Source organism: Leucoraja erinacea, chromosome 25 (genome assembly GCF_028641065.1).
Source record: "Leucoraja erinacea ecotype New England chromosome 25, Leri_hhj_1, whole genome shotgun sequence".
Classification (NCBI taxonomy): Eukaryota; Metazoa; Chordata; class Chondrichthyes; order Rajiformes; family Rajidae; genus Leucoraja; species Leucoraja erinaceus.
The window spans coordinates 29,250,634-29,264,720 of NC_073401.1; the positions used below are offsets into that span (position 1 = coordinate 29,250,634).

The 14,087-nt window shown below is 49.5% G+C and overlaps 1 protein-coding gene and 1 pseudogene across 1 annotated transcript in view; one reads left to right on the plus strand and one right to left on the minus strand.

The window, feature by feature from the left end:
* Nucleotides 1–999: 999 nt before the first annotated feature.
* LOC129709209 (WSC domain-containing protein 2-like) overlaps nucleotides 1,000–14,087 on the plus strand; it is an 84,073-nt gene continuing 70,985 nt past the window's right edge. The window contains 1 exon segment of the mRNA XM_055655405.1: nucleotides 1,000–2,044. Within this exon segment, the coding sequence (XP_055511380.1) occupies nucleotides 1,603–2,044 (442 nt within the window). The 5' untranslated portion in view covers nucleotides 1,000–1,602.
* Nucleotides 7,187–7,744, minus strand: LOC129709208 (60S ribosomal protein L37a-like; annotated as a pseudogene).

Here is a 14,087-nt window from a genome sequence, read left to right on the forward strand (position 1 = left end):
AACTGGGTGTCATGGTACACCAGTCATTGAAGGTAGGCATGCAGGTGCAGCAGGCAGTAAAGAAAGCGAATGGTATGTTAGCTTTCATTGCAAGAGGATTTGAGTATAGGAGCAGGGAGGTTCTACTGCAGTTGTACAGGGTCTTGGTGAGACCACACCTGGAGTATTGCGTACAGTTATGGTCTCCAAATCTGAGGAAGGACATTATTGCCATAGAGGGAGTGCAGAGAAGGTTCACCAGACTGATTCCTGGGATGTCAGGACTGTCTTATGAAGAAAGACTAGATAGACTTGGTTTATACTCTCTAGAATTTAGGAGATTGAGAGGGGATCTTATAGAAACTTACAACATTCTTATGGGGTTGGACAGGCTAGATGCAGGAAGATTGTTCCCGATGTTAGGGAAGTCCAGGACAAGGGGTCACAGCTTAAGGATAAGGGGGAAATCCTTTAAAACCGAGATGAGAAGAACTTTTTTCACACAGAGTGGTGAATCTCTGGAACTCTCTGCCACAGAGGGTAGTTGAGGCCACAGTTCATTGGCTATATTTAAGAGGGAGTTAGATGTGGCCCTTGTGGCTAAGGGGATCAGGGGGTATGGAGAGAAGGCAGGTACGGGATACTGAGTTGGATGATCAGCCATGATCATATTGAATGGCGATGCAGGCTCGAAGGGCCGAATGGCCTCTACTCCTGCACCTATTGTCTATGTTTCTATGTAACGAACTGAGTGAACGTCCAGCGGATTTCCACGCCCTGACGTTTGCCGCCTTGTTCTGTTCCCCTGCAGGAAGGAACCCGTGCACCGAGCGTCGACGATGAGGGGGAGGAGTGTCGGAGTGAGGCTGTGTGGGGGCCGCTGCGCATCGGTCCCGCTCCCGTCCCCGGCCGTCTGAGCGACCGCTCCGTTCGTGGAGAGAGAAGACGGGGGTGGTGGGGGTGAGGAAGGAGTATCGTGTGTGGGGGGGGGGGGGGGGGGGGGGGGGGGGGGGTGGGAGGGGAGGACAGGAAAGGCCCAAGGCCTGACGGAACACAGAGGAGCGGAGAGATGTCCGAGAGGAAGCCGTGCCCGCCATTCACGGGGAAATTAGCGGCCGTGGCGACAACGGAACATCCCGCGCCCTCTGAGTCTCCGGGGAAGCTTTCTCCGCTACTCGTTTCCCGGGGGCTTCCTGCTGGCAAACGCACCCAGGGAAAAGATATCGGAAAACTCGTGCGTCACAGTCCACACGAGTAGACGATAGACATCGCTATCACCACCTCCAGCCAGAGTGGTGCCAGAGGATTGAGTTGGGCCTCTCTCCGTCGCTCCCGCAGAGCAAACTCCCCCTTCCAAGTTTCCACATCGATGTCGGCCATTTTGTAAGCCGTCAGCTTGGAGATTGGCGATTTGCAAACGGCGACTCCCTTGAGAGGGGAGACTCAGCGGACCACGCACAAAAAGCCGGGAGATTTATAATCGGCCGGAATCCGGGACCATATCTCTGCCCGCAGCGTGGATTACAAAATTGCTTCAGCACTTTCCCCCCCCCCTTTGCGACTGGGAAAAGCTCGTTGGCTGTTGCTCGAGATATCTCCATTTCTGTACGTAATGTGCTGGGGATGGCCAGACTAGCCATCAAGATACAGCGTTACTTCCGGCGCAGGCCTTTGCGACTCTTCACCTTCTTCCTGGTCTACCTCATGGCGGGCAGCCTGGTCTTCCTCCACCCGGGCTTTGTGGGGGACAGCCCGGTGGCCGGGAGGACCCCGCGCCCGGGGGAAGTCGGGGCACACGGTGGCGGGAGCGGAGGACCAGTGCCCAGCGGCGGCGGCGCCCTCCAGCGTTTCTCCTTCCTGCCCTTCGGCAGGGCCTACAAGGAAGGCCCGGAAAAGGAGCAGTGGTCGGGGGAAGTGGCCACCGGGCCCAGGAGGTACGGGCCCCCCTGGATGAAACCCGCCCCTCAGACGGACCCCGTGGACAAGCTCCGAGCCGGAGAGCATGTCGGCAGTTGGAGCCGGGCGCTGAAGGGGAAGATGTCGAGAGATCAGGAGGAGAACAGAGGTAGGTGAGACCCCCCCCCCCCCTCTCCCCCTCCCCTCTACGGGACGGTTGCTTCTGTTCATGGGCCAGAGCCCCAGGTTCGATCCCGACGACGGGTGCTTAGAGTCATAGAGTGAAACGGTGTGGAAACAGGCCCTTCGGCCCATCTCGCCCACACCGGCCAACAATGTCCCAGCTACACTAGTCCCACCTGCCTGCACTTGGTCCATATCCCTCCAAACCTGTCCTATCCATGTACCTGTCCAACTGTTTCTTAAACGTTGGGATAGTCCCAGCCTCAACTACCTCCTCTGGCAGCTCGTTCCACACACCCACCACCCTTTGCGTGAAAAAGTTACCCCTCGGATTCCTATTAAATCTTTTCCCCTTCATCTTGAACCTATGTCCTCTGGTCCTCGATTCCCCTACTCTGGGCACGAGACTCTGTGCATCTAACCAATCTATTCCTATGTTAATTCCTCAGTTATTTGCATTCCAGTACTTTGGTTCACCCTCGTTGGAAAGCCCTTCCTGGACAAGAGATTCCGTGCATCTGCCCATTCTAGTCTTCTCATGATTTTGTACACCTCGATGAGAACAACCCCTCATCCTCCTGCGCTCCGTGGATGAGAGACCCACCCTGCTAAACCTCTCCCTGCCGCTCACACCCTCTAGTCCTGGCAACATCTTTTCTGAACCCTCTCAAGCTTGACGATAATTTCCCTACAACACGGTGCCCAGAACTGAACACACGGACTGCTTGTCTGTGCGGAGTTTGTACGTTCTTGAGTATAGGAGCAGGGAGGTTCTACTGCAGTTGTACGGGGTCTTGGTGAGACCACACCTGGAGTATTGCGGACAGTTTTGGTCTCCAAACCTGAGGAAGGACATTATTGCCATAGAGGGAGTGCAGAGAAGGTTCGCCAGACTGATTCCTGGGATGTCAGGACTGTCTTATGAAGAAAGACTGGATAGACTTGGTTTATGCTCTCTAGAATTTAGGAAATTGAGAGGGGATCTTATAGAAACTTACAAAATTCTTAAGGGGTTGGACAGGCTAGATGCAGGAAGATTGTTCCCGATGTTGGGGAAGTCCAGGACAAGGGGTCACAGCTTAAGGATAAGGGGGAAATCCTTTAAAAACCGAGATGAGAAGAACTTTTTTCACACAGAGAGTGGTGAATCTCTGGAACTCTCTGCCGCAGAGGGTAGTCGAGGCCACAGTTCATTGGCTATATTTAAGAGGGAGTTAGATGTGGTCCTTGTGGCTAAGGGGATCAGGGGGTATGGAGAGAAGGCAGGTACGGGATACTGAGTTGGATGATCAGCCATGATCATATTGAATGGCTGTGCAGGCTCGAAGGGCCGAATGGCCTACTCCTGCACCTAATTTCTATGTTTCTATGTTTCTATGTTCTCCCCGTGACCCGCGTGGGTTTTTCTCCGGATGCTCCAGTTTCCTCCCCCACCCCCCCCCCCCTCCAAAGACGTCCAGGTTTTGACACAAATGTAAAATTGTTCCTCCAGCACTTTGGGTCTTTTTTTGTGCATTAACCGGCCCCTGCAGTTCCCTGCTTCTACACTGAAGGTCGATTATCCTTGAAACACAATTCCAAGATATTTTTCTGACGTGCATTGTATTGGGTTCATGAATTGGTTATCTTGCTTCAGGCATTTCTTGTATTCATGAGACATTATCTATTGTCAAGAAATTCTGATCTCCATGCTGTAATATTAAGGACCCTGTTACAGTTTAAGTTATTGTCTGCGGCTAAATTACTTCCTTGTAATCGCTATTAGTCCTGCTAGATATTGTTTTGCAATGAGGATACCGAGTATGTGCTTTCACTATGACCACATATTGCGTTATAGGAGCGCTCTACGAATAATCTAATGGGAACTAATCATATATCACTAGGAATAACTATCACACTGACCCATCTGACCTATGCTGAGAGAATGGAGCGGCTGGGCTTGTACACTCTGGAGTTCAGAAGGATGAGAGGTGATCTCATTGCGACATCTTTCTAAGATTGTTAAGGGTTTGGACATGCTAGAGGCAGGAAACATGTTCCCCATGTTGGGGGAGTCCAGAAACAGGGGCCACACAGTTTAAGAATAAGGGGGAAGCCATTTAGAATGGAGGCGAGGAAACACTTTTTCTCACAGAGAGTGGTGTGTCTGTGGAGGTAGACAAAAGTGCTGGAGAAACTCAGCGGGTGCAGCAGCATCTAGGGGCTCGTGGAGTCAAGGGATATGGGGAGAAGGCAGGCACGGGTTATTGATAGGGGACGATCAGCCATGATCACAATGAATGGCGGTGCTGGCTCGAAGGGCCGAATGGCCTCCTCCTGCACCTATTTTCTCTCTATCAATGGAGTGAAGGAAATAGGCAACGTTTCGGGCCGAAACCCTTCTTCAGACTGTGGAATTCTCTGCCTCAGAGGGCGGTGGAGGCAGGTTCTCTGGATACTTTCAAGAGAGAGCTAGATAGGGCTCTTAAACCTAGCGGAGTCAGGGGACATGGGGAGAAGGCAGGAACGGGGTACTGATGGTGGATGATCAGCCATGATCACATTGAAGGGCGGTGCTGGCTCGAAGGGCCGAATGGCCTACTCCTGTACCTATTGTCTATCTGTCCACTAAATCCCCAATCCTTTTCCCCACTCAACAGAAAAGCATCTAATTCTCTTCCGAATTGATTTCTGTAGTCCTCTGAAGTGGCGTTAGGTATTATCCATTCCGAACAGGAGTTTCAGGTCGAGCCACGAGCGGATTGTTGAGGCGAGAAAATAAAGATTCAATTCAATAAAATTTCCATCTTGAGTCTGAGACCCTTGTGGTCCTGCTGAGTGTTCAGCTTGCATTTGAAATTCTCGCTGTCTTTCTGACTGTCCCACTGAGGCTGTCCTGATCGTAGACTGAAGAAGGTTCCCCAACCGAAACGCCACCCGTTCCTTATCTCCGGAGACGCTGCCTGTCCCGCTGAGTTACTCCGGCACTTTGTGCCTTGTCTTCGATTTAAACCAGCACCTGCAGTTCCTTCCGACACTGATTGGTGGCCGATTGGGAAAGGGGGAGATGCAGCGAGACCTGGGTGTCATGCTACACCAGTCATTGAAGGTAGGCATGCAGGTGTAGCAGGCAGTAAAGAAAGCGAATGGTATGTTAGCTTTCATTGCAAAAGGATTTGAGTATAGGAGCAGAGAGGTTCTACTGCAGTTGTACAGGGTCTTGGTGAGACCACACCTGGAGTATTGCGTACGGTTTTGGTCTCCAAATCTGAGGAAGGACATTATTGCCATAGAGGGAGTGCAGAGACGGTTCACCAGACTGATTCCTGGGATGTCAGGACTGTCTTATGAAGAAAGACTGGATAGACTTGGTTTATACTCTCTAGAATTTAGAAGATTGAGAGGGGATCTTATAGAAACTTACAAAATTCTTAAGGGGTTGGACAGGCTAGATGCAGGAAGATTGTTCCCGATGTTAGGGAAGTCCAGGACAAGGGGTCACAGCTTAAGGATAAAGGGGAAATCCTTTAAAACCGAGATGAGAAGAACTTTTTTTTTTCACACAGAGAGTGGTGAATCTCTGGAACTCTCTGCCACAGAGGGTAGTTGAGGCACAGTTCATTGGCTATATTTAAGAGGGAGTTAGATGTGGCCCTTGTGGCTAAGGGGATCAGAGGGTATGGAGAGAAGGCAGGTACAGGATACTGAGTTGGATGATCAGCCATGATCATATTGAATGGCGAATGGTGCAGGCTCGAAGGGCCGAATGGCCTCTACTCCTGCACCTAATTTCTATGTTTCTATGATTGTGGTTCAGTTCAGTTTAGAGATACAGACCCTTCGGCCCACCTAGCCCGTGCCGACCGGCTGATCCCCGCACACTAACGCTATCCGACACGCCACTAGGGACAATTTACATTTATACCGAAGGCCATTCGACCTACAAACCTGTTCGTCTTTGGAGTGCAGGAGGTAACCAAACAAGGGGGGGGACCTCATTGAAACGTACAGAATAGTGAAAGGCTTGGATAGAATGGATGCGGAGAGGATGTTTCCACAAGTGGGAGAGTCCAGGATGAGAGGTCAGAGCCTCAGAATTAAAGGATGTTTCTTTAGGAAGGAGTTGAGGAGGAATTTCTTCAGTCAGAGGGCGGTGAACCTGGTGAATTCCTTTGCCACAGAAGGCTGTGGAGGCCAAGTCAGTGGATATATTTAAGGCAGAGGCAGATAGATAGATGCATCTATGGAGCGAAGGAAATAGGCAACGTTTCGGCCCGAAACGTTGCCTATTTCCTTCGCTCCATAGATGCTGCTGCACCCGCTGAGTTTCTCCAGCTTTTTTGTGTAACCTTCGATTCTCCAGCATCTGCAGTTCCTTCTTAAACACCGTTCCCGAAGTCCAGGACAAGGGGTCACAGCTTAAGGATAAGGGGGAAATCCTTTAAAACCGAGATGAGGAGAACTTTTTTTCACACAGAGCAGGTGTCTGGGAACTCTCTGCCACAGAGGGTAGTTGAGGCCAGTTCATTGGCTATATTTAAGAGGGAGTTAGAGGAGGGGATCAGAGGGTATGGAGAGAAGGCAGGTACGGGATACTGAGTTGGATGATCAGCCATGATCATATTGAATGGCGGTGCAGGCTCGAAGGGCCGAATGGCCTACTCCTGCACCTAATTTCTATGTTTCTATGTTTCTATCTCTTATGAACTCATTCACCCAGCCACGGCCGAGTCAGTCAACGATGGATTGCCGGCGGGAATTTGTCCCGTATTTTGCCCTTTTGTCCCTTATTTGGGAGTGAGAAAGATGGCGACCCTAACTGGTAGGGGAGGTCTGATGTGAAACTATCATCTAGTTGCTGGTCTTAAACCTGTCCCCTCCCATTCTCCTGATTTGGAGAATTGCCACAAGCTGATCCAAAAAGAAAAACCATGCACTGGCTTACCATGCGTGGGAGAGAACTGCAGATGCTGGTTTAAACCGAAGACAGACACAAAATGCTGGAGTAACTCAGTGGGACAGGCAGCGTCTCCGGTGAGAAGGAATGGGTGAGGTTTCAGGTCGAGACCCTTCTTCAGACTGAAGAAGGTTCTCCAGACTCTCGACCCGAAACGTCACCAGTTCCTTCTCTCCGGAGACATTTTTTTTTTTTTTTTTTTTTTTTTTTTTTTTTGGATTTGTTACACTTTAATTAACAGCTTTGATGACATACACGAGATATTCCCAGTCGATGTTCACTGATCCTTTCATTCCCGGAGAGGCGACGGATGGCAGACTTCACCGCCACAGCCGAGGTGGTGTTGTAGGCCCAGGCTCCTCCAGCGATCCACAATGCCAAATGCCAACAGCTCTCCTCTTCCTCTTAGTCTTCCCACAGAAGGAGCAGGTATATTTGGCATGCTGACTGATCTCGATCTTCTTCGCCATTTTACGGAGCGACGCTCCATACCGAGTGCCGTACTTTCCCACATTCCCAACTTTCTTTGTTCGTTTCACCATGGTCGCGGCTCCAGCAGACACTGCCTGTCCCACTGAGTTACTCCAGCATTTTGTGTCAACCTCTGGGTTGTAAACTGGCCACGCTACATACGAATGCTTCGAACCTCTGTCCTTGGCTGGGTGACATTGTAATCTGTGGAATGATATAAGATTTATTATTATTTGTTGAACTAATGCTGCTTTGGTTCATGAGAAATATGAATGGCTGTAAATTAATTATTGCCTTTGAATAACTAAGCACAAATGCTCTGGCCGGCTTCATATTACACTGAGTTATAGGCAATGATATTGCATCATAATATTATACATATATCTGGTTTGATTTGCCTGTCTGATCAGTCTGAAGAAGGGTTTTGGCCCGAAACGTTGCCTATTTCCTTCGCTCCATAGATGCTGCCTCACCAGCACTTTTGTCTACTTTCGATTTTCCCAGCATACATAGAAACATAGAAACATAGAAATTAGGTGCAGGAGTAGGCCATTCGGCCCTTCGAGCCTGCACCGCCATTCAATATGATCATGGCTGATCATCCAACTCAGTATCCCATACCTGCCTTCTCTCCATACCCTCTGATCCCCTTAGCCACAAGGGCCACATCTAACTCCCTCTTAAATATAGCCAATGAACTGGCCTCGACTACCCTCTGTGGCAGAGAGTTCCAGAGATTCACCACTCTCTGTGTGAAAAAAGTTCTTCTCATCTCGGTTTTAAAGGATTTCCCCCTTATCCTTAAGCTGTGACCCCTTGTCCTGGACTTCCCCAACATCGGGAGCAATCTTCCTGCATCTAGCCTGTCCAACCCCTTAAGAATTTTGTAAGTTTCTATAATCTGCAGTTCTTTCTTAAACATAGGAATCTGAGGGGTAACTTTTTCACACAAAGGTTGGTGGGTGTACGGAACGAGCTGCCGGAGGAGGTAGTTGAGGCTGGGACTATCCCAACTTTTAAGAAACAGCTAGACAGGAACATGTCAGGGCAGGTTTGGAGGGATATGGACCAAGCGCGGGCAGGTGGGACTAGTGTAGCTGGGACTAGTGTTGGGCATGGTGGGCCGAAGGGCCTGTTTCCATGCTGTATGACTGAGGTGACTGACTATAGGTGACATTTCGGGTCGAGACCCTTCTTCAGTCTGACCCGAAACGTCACCTAATCCTTCGCTCCATAGACGCTGCCTCACCTGCTGAGTTTCTCCAACATTTTTGTCTACCTTCGATTTTCCCAGCATCTGCAGTTCCTTCTTAAACCATATAACCATATAACAATTACAGCACGGAAACAGGCCATCTCGGCCCTACAAGTCCGTGCCGAACAAATTTTTTTGTTCCCCTTAGTCCCACCTGCCTGCACTCATACCATAACCCTCCATTCCCTTCTCATCCATATGCCTATCCAATTTATTTTTAAATGATACCAATGAACCTGCCTCCACCACTTCCACTGGGAGCTCATTCCACACCGCCACCACTCTCTGCGTAAAGAAGTTCCCCCTCATATTACCCCTAAACTTCTGTCCCTTAATTCTGAAGTCATGTCCTCTTTAAACATCTAAACATAGGAATCTGAGGGGTAACTTTTTCCACACAAAGGCTGGTGGTGGGTGTACGGAACGAGCTGCCGGAGGAGGTAGTTGAGGCTGGGACTATCCCAACATTCAAACATGGATAGGGCGGGTTTGGAGGGCTATGGGACTAGCGTAGCTGGGACTAGTGTTGGGCAAGGTGTGGGCTGAAGGAAGGGCCTGTTTCCACTCTATGTATCACTCTATGACCAAGCTAATTCCCGCTTGCAGCAGCAGCAGCAAACATTTTGTACCGTGTGAGGTGAAGGCCGTCATTTCTCTGCAAGTGTAATATCCACGAGGCAGTGAGACTAATGAGGGGGGCAGGGAAATAACTGGGTCAGGCAAAATCTGTGGGAGGCATAATATATTTTTAGATCCAACAACACAAGGCCTACTTTTCAAAACCGGGGGTAGGCATTACGGTTGAGCAGATTAATGGGTTATGAATGCTAATCAGATTAATTAAAAGGCTTGTAACCCTTGGATTCACGAGCTGCATGTTTTATATGTATCCTTTCGTAATTGTTGTGATGGGTAATATATGTGTGTGTGTGTGTGTGATTTTTTAAACAGCAAGATGGGGGTGGGTCTGTCAGTCTCTGAGGTGGGTGAGTTTTCAAACAGAGAACAGTACAGCACAGGAACAGGCCATTCGGCCCATCTAGTCTACCCCGCCATTCAATCATGGCTGATCTATCTCTCCCTCCCAACCCCATTCTCCTCCCTTCTCCCCGTAACCTCTGACACCCGCACTAATCAAGCATCTATCTATCCATCTCTGCCTTAAATATATTCACTGACTTGGCCTCCACAGCCTTCTGTGGCAAAGAATTCCACAGATTCGCCACACTCTAACTAAAGAAATTCATAGAAACATAGAAACATAGAAAATAGGTGCAGGAGTAGGCCATTCGGCCCTTCGAGCCTGCACCGCCACTCAATATGATCATGGCTGATCATCAAACAGTATCCTGTACCTGCCTTCTCTCCATACCCTCTGATCCCTTTAGCCACAAGGGCCACATCTAACTCCCTCTTAAATATAGCCAATGAACTGGTCTCAACTACCTTCTGCGGGAGAGAATTCCACAGATTCACCACTCTCTGTGTGAAAAAAGTTTTCCTCATCTCAGTCCTAAAAGATTTCCCCTTTATCCTTAAACTGTGTGACCCCTTGTCCTGGACTTGTTTTGGGCTTCGTCCCGAAACGTTGCCTATTTCCTTCGCTCCATAGATGCTGCTGCACCCGCTGAGTTTCTCCAGCACTTTTGTCTACCTTCGATTTTCCAGCATCTGCAGTTCCTTCTTAAACACCCTTGTGGAGGGGTGGGCAGGTTGGGCCGAAGGGCCTGTTTCCGTGCTGCCTTTCCCTGTGCCACTAAATGCAGCAGAGCTCCAATCTAATGGCGTGGCCTAAGCTTAATTATCCCTGCGTTTTAGCAGCAAACGAACGCACTTCAAAGAAACACCTCGTTGGATGTGAAGAGCTTTACGATATCGCAGAGTTGTAAAGGCAATGACAGAAAGGCACGTCCTCTCACAGAGTGGAGGCTAGGGAGCTGTTTCAGTGCCTATCATCATTGGCGTGCGTCTGTTCAGCAGCTTTCATCCAAAATATAATTACTCCTGAATCGGTTCCCAATCTCTCCGGACTGTTACAGCGCTAATTGTCCTTCACACGTTTCCGCGGTCTCCCCGCATGGCGCCTTTTGATTGTGAAAAGCGAATGGTATGTTAGCTTTCATAGCAAAAGGATTTGAGTCTAGGAGCAGGGAGGTTCTACTGCAGTTGTACAGGGTCTTGGTGAGACCACACCTGGAGTATTGCGTACAGTTTTGGTCTCCAAATCTGAGGAAGGACATTATTGCCATAGAGGGAGTGCAGAGAAGGTTCACCAGACTGATTCCTGGGATGTCAGGACTGTCTTATGAAGAAAGACTGGATAGACTTGGTTTATACTCTCTAGAATTTAGGAGATTGAGAGGGGATCTTATAGAAACTTACAAAATTCTTAAGGGGTTGGATAGGCTAGATGCAGGAAGATTGCTCCCGATGTTGGGGAAGTCCAGGACAAGGGGTCACAGCTTAAGGATAAGGGGGAAATCCTTTAAAACCGAGATGAGAAGAACTTTTTTCACACAGAGAGTGGTGAATCTCTGGAACTCTCTGCCACAGAGGGTAGTTGAGGCCAGTTCATTGGCTATATTTAAGAGGGAGTTAGATGTGGCCCTGGTGGCTAAGGGGATCAGGGGGTATGGAGAGAAAGCAGGTACAGGATACTGAGTTGGATGATCAGCCATGATCATATTGAATGGCGGTGCAGGCTCGAAGGGCCGAATGGCCTACTCCTGCACCTAATTTCTATGTTTCTATGTTTCTATGTTTCTATGTTTCTATGAAATTAGATCTATCGTAGAGTCCTGGGGGCTATACGGCACGGAACAGGCCCTTCGGCCCACCTTGTCCGTGTCAGCCCAGTTGGCACTTTGGGCTAGGGTCCTATTTACCGAGGGAACGACGACTCGACATGAGCAGGGATGCAAGGCTGAGGCTCTACAAGGCACATTTGGTTAGGCCGCATTTGGAGTAACTCGCAACAGCCAAAAATGGCCTGTCTCCCGTATCAACGTGTAGGAGGGAACTGCAGATGCTGGTTTAAACCGAAGAGAGACACAAAATGCTGGAGTAACTCGGCGGGGAAGCCAGCATCTCTGGAGAGCAGGAACGGGCGACTTTTCGGGTCGAGGCCCTTCATCATCTTCTCTCCAGAGATGCCGCTTCTGTCCCCCCGACTCACTCCACCATTTTGTGTCTATCTTCAAAAGGTAGTAAACACTGCCCAGTCCATCATCGGCTCTGACCTCCCTTCCATCGAGGGGATCTATCGCAGTCGCTGCCTCAAAAAGACTGGCAGCATCATCAAAGACCCACACCATCCTGGCCACACGCTCATCTCCCCGCTACCTCCAGGTAGAAGGTACAGGAGCCTGAAGACTGCAACGTCCAGGTTCAGGAATAGCTACTTCCCCACAGCCATCAGGCTATTAAACCAGGCTCGGACAAAACTCTGAACATTAATAGCCCATTATCTGTTATTTGCACTTCATCAGTTTATTTATTCATGTGTGTATTTACGTATATTATGGTATATGGACACACTGATCTGTTTTGTAGTCAATGCCTACTATGTTCCGTTGTGCTGAAACAGAGCAAGAATTTCATTGTCCTATCAGGGACACATGACAATAAACTCCCTTGAACCTCTCGATCCCTCTCTCATCGTTACTTTTTTGTGTGTCTTTCGTTCATTCCCTCTATATCTCCCGTTTCCCTCTCCCCCTGACTCTCAGTCCGAAGAACGTTCCCAACCCGAAACGCCGCCCGTTCCTTGTCCTCCAGAAGTGCCGCCTGTCCCGGCTCGTTACGCCACCATTTTGTGTCTGTCCCTGGCAGTAACGACGGTGTACCAGCGTTTGCTTGGTGACAAATAGTTGCAGGATTGATGTATTCACACTTCCGAACGTTAGAAATGCAGCAACATTAAATAAAGCTGGAAAATTAGCGCTGATGGAATAAATGGAAGGAGAAGATAGTTTAATAGCCATTATTTACTTAAATTGGTTGGGAAAGAGGACGCGATATAAATTGAATGCACATCGTGTCGCTATAAATGGGAGCCAGCAACAGCTCACTTAACTTTATAGACATCATTTAAAACACACAGTTTAAGAAGGAACTGCAGGTGCTGGAAAATCGAAAAACGCTGGAGGAACTCAGCGTGTGAGGCAGCATCTATGGAGCGAAGGAAATAGGCGACGTTTCGGGTCGAGACCCTTCTTCAGACTGATGTGGGGGGGGGGGGGAAGAAAAAAGGAAGAGGCGGAGACAGTGGGCTGTGGGGGGGAGCTGGGAAGGGGAGGGGAAGGAGGGAGAAAGCAGGGACTACCTGAAATTGGAGAAGTCGATGTTCATACCCGCTGGGGTGTAAACTACCCAAGCGAAATATGGGGTGTTGTTCCTCCAATTTGCGGTGGGACTCACTCTGGCCATGGTGGAGGCCCAGGACAGAGAGGTCGGATTCGGAACGGGAGGGGGAGTTGAAGTGCTGAGCCACCGGGAGGTCAGGTTGGTTATTTCCTTCGCTCCACAGATGCTGCCTCACCCGCTGAGTTCCCCCAGTATTTTTGCCTTCCATGTAAAATACACTGTTGTGAGATAATGCCCCTCAGATATAAAGCCTATTTAATTCCTTCAATGAGCATATGTGGATCAAATAGCCACTGAGGGGCAATGAATGGATCGCTTCACTCACTGGGATGTGCGGCAACTTCTCTCCACGGGCGGTGACTCCAAAGTTCACCACAAGGCCGATCGCCCAACTAACATTCCTACGGTCCGTTGCCAATGTGGTGGGCAGTGACAAGGTTAAATCCCGGGATGGCGGGACTGTCACACGCTGAGAGAATGGAGCGGCTGGGCTTGTACACTCTGGAGTTTAGAAGGATGAGAGGGCATCTCATTGAAACATATAAGATTGTTAAGGGCTTGGACACGCTAGAGGCAGGAGACATGTTCCCGATGTTGGGGGAGTCCAGAACCAGGGGCCACACACAGTTGAAGAATAAGGGGTAAGCCATTTAGAACGGAGACGAGGAAACACTTTTTCTCACAGAGAGTTGTGAGTGTGGAATTCTCTGCCTCAGAGGGCGGTGGAAGCCGGTTCTCTGGATGCCTTCAAGAGAGAGCTAGAGCTAGGGCTCTTAAAAATAGCGGAGTCAGGGGATATGGGGAGAAGGCAGGAACGGGGTACTGATTGGGGATGATCAGCCATGATCACATTGAATGGCGGTGATGGCTCGAAGGGCCGAATGGCCATACTCCTGCACCTATTGTCTATTGACATGCACTCTGCAATAAATGGGCGGCGAATCTGTGGAATTCATTGCCACAGATGGCTGTGGAGGCCAAGACAGTGGATATATTTAAGGC